Source organism: Apis cerana, linkage group LG3 (assembly GCF_029169275.1).
Source record: "Apis cerana isolate GH-2021 linkage group LG3, AcerK_1.0, whole genome shotgun sequence".
In the NCBI taxonomy this organism is placed as follows: domain Eukaryota; kingdom Metazoa; phylum Arthropoda; class Insecta; order Hymenoptera; family Apidae; genus Apis; species Apis cerana.
The window spans coordinates 6,916,102-6,928,776 of record NC_083854.1 but is presented as its reverse complement, the minus strand read 5'-3'; the positions used below and the strand labels follow the sequence as shown (position 1 = coordinate 6,928,776).

The window sequence follows — 12,675 nt, the reverse complement described above, 5'->3', positions numbered from 1 at the left end:
TGTATCTCTCTTGATTACATCCTACTGAAATTTAAAAGAAAAGAAAAATCACGAGAATTTGAAAATTATTTCGCCTACTATACGAGTATTCAAATATGCATGTATCGTCTACGTGAAAGAGAAGACGTGCAAGTTCACGTGGAAAGAACATGCTCAACAGCCTCTTACTCCACTTCCACGCGATACGTCGAGCTATTAAGTCGATTTATTGTTTGCTCGTTTTATTAGCCGACAGCTTGATGCGCTTTTCCTTTATGCATTTATTATACAACGACTCTATTCATTACTCCACATCGAGAAATTCCCGGCACGGAACCGACGGCTCCATTATTCCTCGCACGGCCGCCTCTCAACTTTCGCGGTTTTTCTTTTTTTTCTTTTTTTCCGTGAAAATAAGATAAATAAATAAATTCCATTTCCCGATCGTTGCATCGTTTCCTTGACCGTTCTTCCTCTCCCACAACGATCGCGATATCCCCCATCTCGTGGATGGAGGAAGGCAAGAATCGTTAATCGATCCGATCCGTTTTTCGGTGATTAAACGACGATATCCGGACGATTCGATCGAGTATCGCCGATCCAATTTTCCGAATCGTTCGCGGGGAGAGGGGAGGATCGAACACGCGAGGCGGCAAAACCCAAGTTCGATTACGAAAGTGCATCACCTCGCCTCGATGTATCACCGATTCGATCTTAATTGCCTTTTCAATCCCGGAATGTTCATTCGGCTATCGAAATTTCAATTAAAATCATCGTCCTTCCGATTACGCGGAACAGTTTCGCCCCTCGAATCAACCACTATCCGCTCGCGTTCTATGGGTTTACCTGAGATAATATCGATTTAAGTAAACGAGATTCGTATCCATTCATCCTTATTTTTTTTTTTTTTTTAATGGATAGTAATATATCACGAGAATGATTCGAAGAATGATTCGTACGCAATGAATTTATTGCGATTTATTAACGAGGGGTAAGGACAATTGAACGATGTATGTGAAAGAACAATTGGAATACTTATATGAATTGTACAAATTGGTGAATTACCGAGAATATTATACATTCAAAAGTTAAATGAATCGATTCCATTTAGGAAAAAGAATCTAACTCTTTTGAAAAATATATAGTATGATCCTGGATGAATGAAAATTCCTTTCTTTGGAATTTAAAGTCACTCCAATAAATATGATATTTCTACAATATTGTATAATGACGTTTACGGTTTATATTTTTAATGATGCAACATATCGCGATCGTGAGATATTTTTACGTGAAATACAAGGAAACCGAATTGCGAGATTATGTCCTATTGATCTCATCAAACCTGATACGATCAAATTCTTTTTTACGAAGAAAAAGATGTAATAAAATACAAAAATATTTCTGACATAAATATAAAGATTTATTCAAATTTCATTTCGACAAATTTTTTCCTACGATGAGTCTTCGAGAGTCGGCATTCAAAGATTTTATTTCCTTTCAAATTGCTCCAAATAACTATCATTACAATCGATAAGTATACGTGTAACTACACGAGGGTGTTGGAAAAAGATTTAGGGTTTAATGGAGCAACTCTATTTCCGACGTGAAACAGGCGGCTTGCTGTTAACCTCGTTAGCGAATCGTCGGTACTATTAAACGAGGTCGCTCGCGGGGAGAAGCTTTCGTTTGATTCGCGTGAGCAAAAATACACTCGTGGGAAGGTAAACGGCAAGAAACTTCTACCACGATTACGCCGTTAACCTTCGCGCTAACTCTTTGACAACGCGAAGCGCATTTTGCACTTACTTTTTTTCTTCTTTCACGCTACTTCTTCATTCTCACCTTTCTAAATCGTAAATTTTTCGAAACGAACGATCGTGACGAGATTTATAAATATTCCATACAGAGTATTTTATTTATCTTGGATTCCTTAATCAGTGAAAGTAAATAAATATATTTACTTCTCGATAAAACGAATGTTAAATTTTAATGAATCGAAACATATAACAAGAAAATATTTTTGTGCAAGTTTATCAAATTTTACACAAAGAACAGAATATTAAATTTACTAACACTCTTTAAAGAATTATCCTCAAATTTCTCAAAATTCTCATTTAGAGGTCGATGTATTATTTGTAAAATTTACCTATCAAACAATAAAATATACAATTGCTATCTTTTTATCCTTATAAATTTTTTTTAAAAAGTTCTTTGAAAAAAAAATTTATAAGGATAAAAAGATATTGAGGAATGATAATAGAAAGATAAATGAAAGAGCTCGAACAGCGAGAATTCCTATGATATGGTATGATAGATGAATGAAACAAAATCTTTAATAACACTTCTCTTTTTACAGTCAATGATTCAAGTTTCGTCATATTACGCATGCCTCGAATTACACGATGAATCAAAACCAGTTCACCGTTTCATACACGATTAATCTCCGATACGAAAACGCCTCACGCACTTTTCATTAGAAATAATCCAAATTGATTTCCTCTCCAACGAGGCTAATCAACATTCTACATCTTATCTCATGTGGATAGAATTCTAAACAAGTATGACGTAAGTACCGCAAACGACATTCTTACATTATCGTGGAAATATATTCAATAAATTATTTATAAATCACTAATTATACTGTTATGCTTTTTATGCTATTAATTCTACTTATAAAATTAATCGACGACTGATAAATTTAATTTTAGTAATATCAGTGAATCTTATGTAATGTTTAATACCCGTTTTAATTTATTTGTTCGGAAAAAAGTCTCTTTAAAAAATAATTATATTTAATGTAAAAAAAAAAAAAAAAGATTTTAAAGATTTCATTAAAAAATTTCATTAAAAAAGATTTTTTTTAATGAAAGTATAAATCCAGAAATTTCTAGCAAATTATAATTCACGATTGTTTTTTAAATCGTTGGACGTGCACAATTCATGATTTATGAATGATTTCGATGAAATTCCGACTTGTTTAAATATCTTTAATAACACGAAGGAGTTAAAATCTATTCTTAGGTACACAAAACGCGCAATATTGCTGATGAGCAACTAGATATTTTCGTGTGTTGCAAACATTTAAATATTATATAAATCTAGTAATATTATCAGACGCCTGGAGAATTCTAACCAGACACTTGCGAAATGTAATCATCTTCTAAATAGTTTTATTACTCTGTATTACAAATATTACATATTCACATCTAAGAAATTCAATATATAAATTATTTTAAACTATTATCTATCCATTTACATGCTGTACATAATTTAAATATTATTCGTGAATGATTTATATTTAAATTTAAATTTCAGGATAATTATTCTTTTTTCTACGTTTCCTAGTCGAACGTCCTAATTCCACGCACATTATATCTTGCTACTCTTTTAAACTTTTGTAGCCGAAGCAAAACAAAATCCCAAAGTGTGCAACTGTCTACGATTCCGTAAAAAAAAAAAAAAAAAATTAAACCTATCTATGATTTTTGGAGCACGAATGCATTACGAGAGGGTGTAACCATCCGCGTTGTGTGCTCGCGTGCACTTCCTGATTTATGGACAAACTCGACGACCACAGGGGCTGTATCGCGTTCAAATATCGGAAACCGGTCCATTGTACATAGTCGAATACGTGTGTTGACGATTCAAAACGCACGTCTATGTATTCACAATATAATATTTTACCGAGAATGCTTTATGTTTGGCCAATTAAATTTCCATAAATGAACGAGAAATAATTTCTAATTATAAAATAAAAATATATACAAAATTTTAAGAGTTTCCTTTCCATTGTATTAATTTAATCCCCCCTCCCTCCTCCCCCTCTTCTTCCTCTTTTAATTTTCAACTATCGACTTATGATTCAATTGCAACAAAAATTTCAAGCGACAATTGTTATCATTTAATTCTTATCCAACAGGGATGAAGTAAGTTTTGTTGGGAACGAAAGACGTATCATTTAGCCGATGTTCGAGATAATGAAATTTAAATGAAGCACCCAGGGGTAAGCGCGAATGTTCCAAAATTTCCATAAAGTTTCAACGGTACGCTGGTGCGCACGCGTAGTAACTTTGCAGGAAAATTCGTCGTCGGAAATAATTTTGGATTTACAAGTATGACACGTGTATTCATGTTTCTTTTTTGTTTCCCTTTATTTTTCGCTATTTTTCTTGTTTCTCTATTTCATTCCTTTTTTTTTATTTTCATAACTGTTCCGTTTTTATTTTAGTCGATAAAACGCGGTTCCGTAGTCGTGTCATTATAAAATGTCGATAACGTTCAAAACAATCATTCAATTGCATTACAAATAAAGCATTTTCGGTAAAATATTAAAATACATTTTAATTATTTTATGCTACATATATAACATAAATTCTATTATATGAAACACAAAAAAAAAAGAATAAAAATATTTCAAAAAAAAATAAGAATAATAATATTATGATACACGTTATTCTGTACTAAATTTTATAAAATAAAAGTTTCAACCTGAGTGAAACTTTTTTTTTATAAAATTACATAATGTATGATATTCATCTACAAAAGTTATCTATCGTTTGAAAATATAAATTTAAATATCTAGTAATTAGTTTTTTCTGTAAAAGATCGCATTAATAGAATATAATTGAATAATATTACATATATAATATAATGTAAAAATATATGTTTAAATTATGTAAAAATTCTTTTTTACAACAATACATATATATAAAAAGATGACTTTGAAGAGGAAACTACTAATGAATCGCCATAAATGACAATACGCGTAACCTTGAACTACACTTCCCAACGAAAACGAAATAAATAATGATGGATGAATATGATAAGAAATACGAATTGAATTTTAAGATATATTTTGACTAGAGAAATATGCATATATGTGTAAATGAGAGTTATTTATTGAGAGACGAAATTCACTCCCGCAATTAAAAAATGTTGTTGGCATTTGTGACATAACCTATCTTTTTCCTTTTGACGATATACTAATCACAAAAACCCGCGCCTATTCTAAATAATAATCACGTTTTACTTGAACAATTTCTAATATAGATTTGCAAATAAGATTTTATTAAAATCTAAAGATTTAAAATCATAAAACAGAAGCCAAGTACACGCGACTCATACGCGTGGTATGGTCATTGACGCATCAGGTGTCAGTCACCTCGAAAGGGTACGCGGTCTCACGTGTGCGCCTTGTACGATCGTCCTCAAGAATAATATTGACGCATGTATCATGATTCTAGCTATTTTCTACTATATGTTTTTGCGCAGCATTTTATTTGTATATATCGAACAACATAGAATTAAAACTCACCAGTTTTTCGTGATAAACGTATCGTGGTGGATTCTTCTTGCTCGTCCTTCGTCGTTCTCTTGCTCGTCCCTCTTTACCTTTCACTGTTTCGCAACGTGTCAGCAGAAGAATTGATCAAACACTAGATTTAGAATAGTCACTTATCACGAATACCGTGCACGAGATTCACTATGATAAAACTAGTAAAGGCAGAGAAACATCGTACACTCGTACCGGTACAAACACACTACGAAACGCGGTACGAACACGACTGCTCCATACCGTACCATGGATCAGCTGCTACTATGGCAGCGCTACCACGGCATACGGCACGCGCGAGAACTAAGTAGTGGGGGAAGGGCGGGAACGCGCTAGTCAAGTGTAATATTGGTCGCATTTCAAGGTAGAGACTAAATCGAAGAATGCAAATAAAAACGACTTTAATCGCAAATATTTTATAAATTTGTTGATTAATAAAAAAAAATAATAATAAAAAAATATTATTACATGATAATATTTTCTCTAATTATTTTAAACATAAGGATTGGTCTTTATATAATAAATAATTATTTTTTTAATTATGAAAAATATGGAATTTATAAAAAAAAAAATAAAAATTCTTTGGATTGTTATAAGAAAATCTGTTCATCGAAATATTTTCTTATATATATTCAAAATTAAAATCGTTTTTATGACTCTATTATAAAATATATAATTTATTAATGTGTGTGTGTGGAAAAATTCAAACTAAAATGTAAAAAATATGAAATACTAAAATATTAAAAAGCGAGAAAATTAAAAAGTATAAAATTGCAAAATTAAAATTAAAATAATAACAAAAATCAAATAAAAAGTAATAAAATTAAAATTGAAAAACTTGAAAATGTAAAATGCGAATTCAAAAATCCTAACCTAAATCATAAAATAAATAATAAATAAATATTAATGTTCACGAATATCAAAATATTCATAATCATTATGCTTGTTATAAATATATTATATTTAAAAAAATAAGTCATTTATGCATGTGACTTACCATTCGTAGATAATGGCACAGCAACAGCAATAGCAATTTCTTGTCCGTTCATAATGATAATAAAATGTACTAACACTCATAAATGAAATCATAAAACGCGCGAAATTTTCGTCACTATTTTTTTGTTACACTCGCGAATGAATGTACTTAAAACACTTGCGAATAAATATACATCGCGTAAACATAAATAATATTTTACAAATATAAATCAAGATAAATATTTTAAATGCAAAATATAATTAAATTATACACGAAATTATACGCACACGGTTTCGACACGTCTGAACAATACAACGATCGAAGCGAAACTGACTGGTGACCGGTAATCGTATCTCGGCGGATAAAGTCGAATGTCGAATGTTTATATATTTCGAAGCGTTTACAAGGTGATTTATATATTATATTTCAAATATGAAATATGAAATATTTAAATATTATAATTTTTAATATTTTATTAAAATTAAAAATTACGCGCAATTTAAAAAATATTTTATATTCGGAAAAATGTTTACTTTATATAATTTTTAATAAAATTTTTATTCATAATTTTTTTTAAATTTTCGTTTTCTTTAATTTTTTTTTATATGCGATAAATGTGAATATTTTTTATTCTATAATTCTAAATATTTATATCATAAAAAAGATAGATATTGTCTTTATAATTTTTTATAAGATAAATATTTTAGATATATACGATATGAATATCAACTATCACAGATAATCATTTATTATCTTTGTTACCTTATTATTTTTACAAAATATTAAATTTATTACAAATATATATAAATATATAATATATATGAATTATTATTAAGTGTATATTAATTACATAAAGAGATACTATCACAGACGAATATTATAAGTTGTAATAGGTAATGTAACTTTTTATAAAATTATTTTTTTTTTGTTAATAGTATAATTTTTAAATTTTTTGTTTAATATAATAAATTTTACTTGTAGTTTTTTTCGCATGAATTTATCTAAATATAAAGATAAGGATTTTGATTCTTTTTTGAAGATTCTTCATTTGGTTGCTAAACTGCATGACATAACCTAACATTTTGTAGAAGGTGTTAGAATTTTCCATAAAATAGCATTGAAATAAATTAAAATGGCTTCTGATTCGAAAATTTTATGTTTTCAACATTGCTGTAGAAAAAATGTATTTTGTAAAAGTGTTCCAGAAATATGTCCAATTTGTCATGTACAAATTATAGATTATAAAATAATACCTTTCCTTATTCCATATCCTTATAAAAATGCAGCATATGAACCACATTCCATAGTTGTAAAACCAGCTCATGGCAATTTTTTGAATGATTATCATATTGTAAATGATTTACACATAGGAGTAACAAATTCAGAAGGAATTGTTTTTGAATATGACAAAGTTGGTTTAGTAGTAAATGATTATTCAAAATGGATGAATTGTATTGCAATAAATATAATTCCTTCATCTTGGATCAATCATTGGAATGAAACACTAAAAATAATGATAAAAGATCCAAAATGGAAATCTGAAAATTATGATGAAGTTTCAATGAATTGTTTTAACTTTGTCATAGAATTTATAAATAACTTAAAATATGTAAATACAAATTTTATAGATAAAGAAACTATATGTGAAAATTTAATATTACCAAAACTTGGAGATGCACTTACATATAATTCTTTATTTATGAAATTAGAAACTACTGAATTTTTTATTTCTTAAAAAAATCCTACATTTTTCTTTATATAAATAAATATATAAATTCCTTTTTTTTGTTATATTACTATTTATGTATTTATTCATTTATATTTTAAAATTATATAAATATATTATGCACATATTATATAGATGTATATGTAATTATTAAAATAAATAATTTAATAAATACTTAATAGAATTATTTATTTCTTTTATCCTAGGATACTTTGATAAAATGGTAATGATAAAATGATAATGATTTATAAAAAGATTGGACTATCTTCATTAAACAAAATTTATAAAAAAGAATTTCTTTATTTTCTAAGAAATATTTCATTTAACAATGATCAACATAAATTTGATGTTATTATTATTGGTGGTGGACATGCTGGAACAGAAGCTTGTGCAGCAGCTGCTAGAATGGGAGCAAAAACGTTATTAGTCACTCATAAGAAAAGCACAATAGGTATAAATTTATTTTTAATTGTTATTTTAATATTAAAGATTATTGAATAAAAATTTACATTTTTATAGGAGAGATGTCATGTAATCCATCCTTTGGTGGAATTGGAAAGGGAAATCTTATGAGAGAAATAGATGCTTTAGATGGTATTTGTTGTCGTATATGTGATCTTTCTGGTATTAATTATACAATACTAAATAGATCTAAAGGACCAGCTGTGTGGGGTTATAGAGCTCAAATTGATCGTAAATTATATAAAAAACATCTACAGGAAGAACTTTTTAATACACCTGGTTTGCAAATATATGAATCCTCTGTAGAAGATTTAATCATACATGGAGATTCTCCAAGGTGTTGTGGAATAATTCTTAGTATGTTTATTTTTGAATTGGATTATTGTTGTTTAATATTATTAATTTAAAAAAAATAAAAAATTTATAAAAATCATATTATAGAGAATGGAACAAAAATTTATAGTGATGCAGTTGTTATAACAACGGGTACTTTTTTAAAAGGACAAATTAATATTGGTTTAGAAAAAAGACCTGCTGGTAGACTTGGGGATGAACCTAGTATTGGATTAGCAAACACATTAGAAAATATTGGATTTAGAATGGGAAGATTAAAAACTGGTAATTATATTATATTTTATTATAAATTTCAAAATTTACTTATATTGTTTTTAAATATCTTTTTAGGTACACCACCGCGAATAGAAAAATCTACTGTAGACTTTTCCAAATGTGATGTCCGTCTTCCAGATAAAGTCTCTACACCATTTTCATTTATGAATGACACTGTCTGGTTGCCTGTAGAAAAACAATTAAATTGTTACTTAACATATACAACGAAAGAAGTAGAAAAAATTATAAAAGATAACATGCATTGTAATTTACATGTTACGGAAGAAATATGCGGACCTAGATATTGTCCAAGCATAGAAAGCAAAATTCTCAAATTTAAGGGACATGAGCATCCAATTTGGTTGGAACCAGAAGGGCTAGATTCACCTTTAATATATCCTTCTGGATTATCATGTACACTTCCAGCAGAGAAACAAGAAGAACTTATTAAATGTATTCCAGGATTAGAAAATGCAAAAATGGGTAAAATTAATTTTCTGCATTTTAGAATATCTCAAATACAATTCTATATTTTATATGCAATATAATATTCTAATATAATTTTATAATTTTATATATAGTGAAACCAGGTTATGGAGTTGAGTATGATTATATTGATCCAAGAGAATTAATTGTTACACTAGAAACTAAAAAAGTTCCAGGATTATTTCTTGCTGGACAGATAAATGGTACAACTGGTTATGAAGAAGCAGCTGCACAAGGAATTGTAGCAGGTGTTAATGCAGCAGCTAAGGTTTCTTTTTATAGATTTTTATAGATTTATATATTTATGTATTTATGTTATAGATTTTTCAAGTTAATAACGAAGAAATTCGTTCTTGTTTCTTGTTAAATATTTATTTAATAGGTTCTTAATAAAAAATTATTAATAATAAGTCGAACGGAAGGTTATATCGGTGTTTTGATCGATGATCTTATTACACAAGGAACAAATGAACCATATAGAATGTTTACTAGTCGAGCCGAATATCGATTGATTCTACGACCAGATAACGCAGATCAAAGACTTACCAAAAAAGGATATAAAATTGGTTGTGTGTCTGAAGAAAGAATGAAAAAAACAGAAATAATTTTATCCAAATTAGAAGAAAGTATACAATTGTTTAAAAATGAAGTTCATTCTGATTTAAAGTGGAAAAATTTACTCGGTTTTAAGCATACTAAAAATACTAATGTTCAATCCGCTTTTAATTTGTTACGTAATAACGAGATATCCATCGATATGATTATTAAAGTGCTTCCGGATCGATTTGGACATCTTGCGCAGGATTCAATTATTTTAGAAAGATTAAAGGTTTGCAAAAGAAACATATATAAATATTTTTAAATAAATACAAATTATAATTGATTTTTATGATCATAAAATACAGATAGAAGCATTATATGCAGCGAGTATTAAAGGATTGCAAGAAGAGATCGATGAAATTCGTAAAAACGAACAAATGATCATTCCATCATCTATCGATTATAACATGTAAGTTTAACTTAAATTAAATATGAAATAAAAATTGATATCTATTAAACATAAGTATCTTTTTTAATAATTAATTGTATGTCTTAATATAGGCCTCAACTAAATTTATCCTTAGAGGAAAAAGAAAAGTTCTTAGAATTAAAACCATATACAGTAAGTATACAAAAAAAAAGAAATATTTTGGATAGCATTTTTTCTTATTATCATTGTAACATTATCTATTATTTTATCTTTTTAGATTGCTGCAGCTACTCGAATTTCAGGAATTACTCCATGTGCTATTTTGCGATTAATACATTACATAAGAAAAAATGATCTTACTATAAAATAAAATATGAATAAAATAAAAATATATTTAATTTAAATAAATAGTTTAATAAATTTTATTTGAAACAAAATAAAAGTATTTATTAAAATTTTGCCTTAAAATCGGAAACAATCCAAATTTTTATGAAATTATTCAACCGTAACCGTTCAATTTATATTACTAAAGACAAAAAATTATTACCGCATTGTTTAATCATTATATATTATAAATCAATTATTATATTATATTCTTAAATAGAACTTATTTATTAGATAAAAATTATCGAATCTGTACATTTACTCAAGCATTAAAACAAATAATTTATAAAATTACTAATAACTTGGATATCAATATAAATTTTGTCTGCATACAATTCGTATAATTTCGAATTTATGCAAAAGAGGCAAAATTCAATCGTAGTTATTTGTAAAATTCTTTTGTTTAATAAAGTAAAATAATCTAACTTACTATGCAGTTGTAGTTTCCGTTTTGGCTAACGTAACTAATGTCCGAGTTACATAAGAGACAAGTTGCTTGATTGAATTAGGAAGGGTTCGTTCAGCTTCAAACTTCTCACTACTAAATTGATGAAGCATACTCAAAGTAAACGTTATTACAAGATTACTAGCGTAATCAATTTATTTGTTGAAAACACGTGATATTTTCGCGTTGTTTAAAATTTTAGCGGGAACTCATGATATTTTAAGATCGTATAAAATGAGGGTTATTTTAATTTACATATGTACATATATTTCTTTTAAAAATCTTAGGATTAAAAATCTAAGATTCATTTTTTTTTAGAGAAAGAATAGAAAATGGAATAATGAAAGAGTGTAAGTAGTATTAAGGATTTTTACTTCATATATCAACATACATATATTATATGTATATATGTGTAATAAATAAAATTGAATTTTAATCACACGTTTAATTTTTATCACACGTTCACGTACCAGTATAAATATGTATTCTATTTTAATATACGTACATATATACTTTTTTGATATTTCTTTTTGATAATTATTTTTATATTTTTGTTTTAATAAACGATAAAATTAGTAATATACTGATAAATTTTGCAGAACAATTATAGCCAAAGAAAGCAATTAATGAGAGAAAATAAAGATAGGATCTGACGTATTTCTAGAAAATTAATTTAATACTTAAGAGATGACGTTGATTTTCAATTCTTGTTCTACTTTATCCTACTTGAAGAGATACTTGAGTAGATTACTTGAATAGATTAGAGATGGCGCTAATAGTCAAATCTTATTCTATTTCTATCCTACTCTCACTATCTTTTATCCTTTCTTTCTCTGTTTCATTTGCGGCACTCTAGAGATGGCGCTGATTTCCACATTTTTAATTTATCTCTGTCCTTTTTCCACTATATTGCTTTCCTTGTTTATACTTTTGGCGCGTGATTATAAACGAGATACGAGACGTCAATTGAACACACTTTCATCGTTTCTTTTTCAAAACTACAATATTTCTTAACCTTCAATGTAAAAAATATGGATTTTTATATTCTCGGTTTAAATTTCGAATTTATATTATATTTATATATTTTTATATATATTATATATATATTTTATATATTTTTTATAATGAGACCTTAAAAACGATAAATATAAAATGGATAAGTATATCAATTTCAATCATATCAAATAATCAAAAAAGCATATCAAGTAATTAAATACTTACGAAAATGATTAAAACAAGTTTAATTCTTGTAAATATGACAGCACAAAGAGTTAAGTAAGTAAAAGATAAAAATATAAAACAGGTA

General features: G+C 27.5%; 2 protein-coding genes across 5 annotated transcripts in view; one reads left to right on the top strand and one right to left on the bottom strand.

Annotated features, from left to right (window-relative positions):
• Positions 1 to 6,449, bottom strand: part of LOC107998179 (protein-tyrosine sulfotransferase) — a 164,908-nt gene extending 158,459 nt beyond the window's left edge. Inside the window, exons 1-2 of one of the 3 annotated variants that reach the window (XM_028666888.2) lie at positions 6,309 to 6,439; positions 5,294 to 5,682 (exon numbers count right to left, since the gene is read on the bottom strand). The gene's annotated coding sequence lies outside the window, so the exon portion shown is untranslated. Of the gene's footprint in view, positions 1 to 5,293; positions 5,683 to 6,308 lie in introns of all 3 variants that reach the window. The other 2 variants (XM_062072566.1, XM_062072564.1) reach the window with 2 other exon arrangements.
• Positions 6,450 to 6,598: 149 nt separating this feature from the next.
• LOC107998178 (protein MTO1 homolog, mitochondrial) lies at positions 6,599 to 10,982 on the top strand. Of its 2 annotated transcripts, none has more exons than XM_062072562.1 (10): positions 6,599 to 6,694; positions 8,220 to 8,464; positions 8,533 to 8,832; positions 8,917 to 9,093; positions 9,160 to 9,567; positions 9,666 to 9,838; positions 9,953 to 10,399; positions 10,476 to 10,579; positions 10,672 to 10,732; positions 10,818 to 10,982. In XM_062072562.1, exons 2-10 carry the CDS (start codon positions 8,248 to 8,250, stop codon positions 10,908 to 10,910), a joined length of 1,980 nt encoding a protein of 659 aa, XP_061928546.1. In that variant the 5' UTR covers positions 6,599 to 6,694; positions 8,220 to 8,247; the 3' UTR covers positions 10,911 to 10,982. The 2 variants fall into 2 exon arrangements, with proteins under 2 accessions (XP_061928546.1, XP_016912787.1); XM_017057298.3 differs by lacking the exon at positions 6,599 to 6,694 and adding an exon at positions 6,806 to 7,180.
• The last annotated feature ends 1,693 nt before the right edge of the window (positions 10,983 to 12,675 follow it).

Coding starts and splice junctions, on each gene's coding strand:
- LOC107998178 (XM_062072562.1), top strand. CDS start 8,248: ATGATAATGATTTATAAAAAGATTGGACTATCTTCATTAAACAAAATT. Junction 8,465..8,532: donor TCATAAGAAAAGCACAATAG/GTATAAATTTAT, acceptor ACATTTTTATAG/GAGAGATGTCATGTAATCCA. Junction 10,733..10,817: donor TAGAATTAAAACCATATACA/GTAAGTATACAA, acceptor TTATCTTTTTAG/ATTGCTGCAGCTACTCGAAT.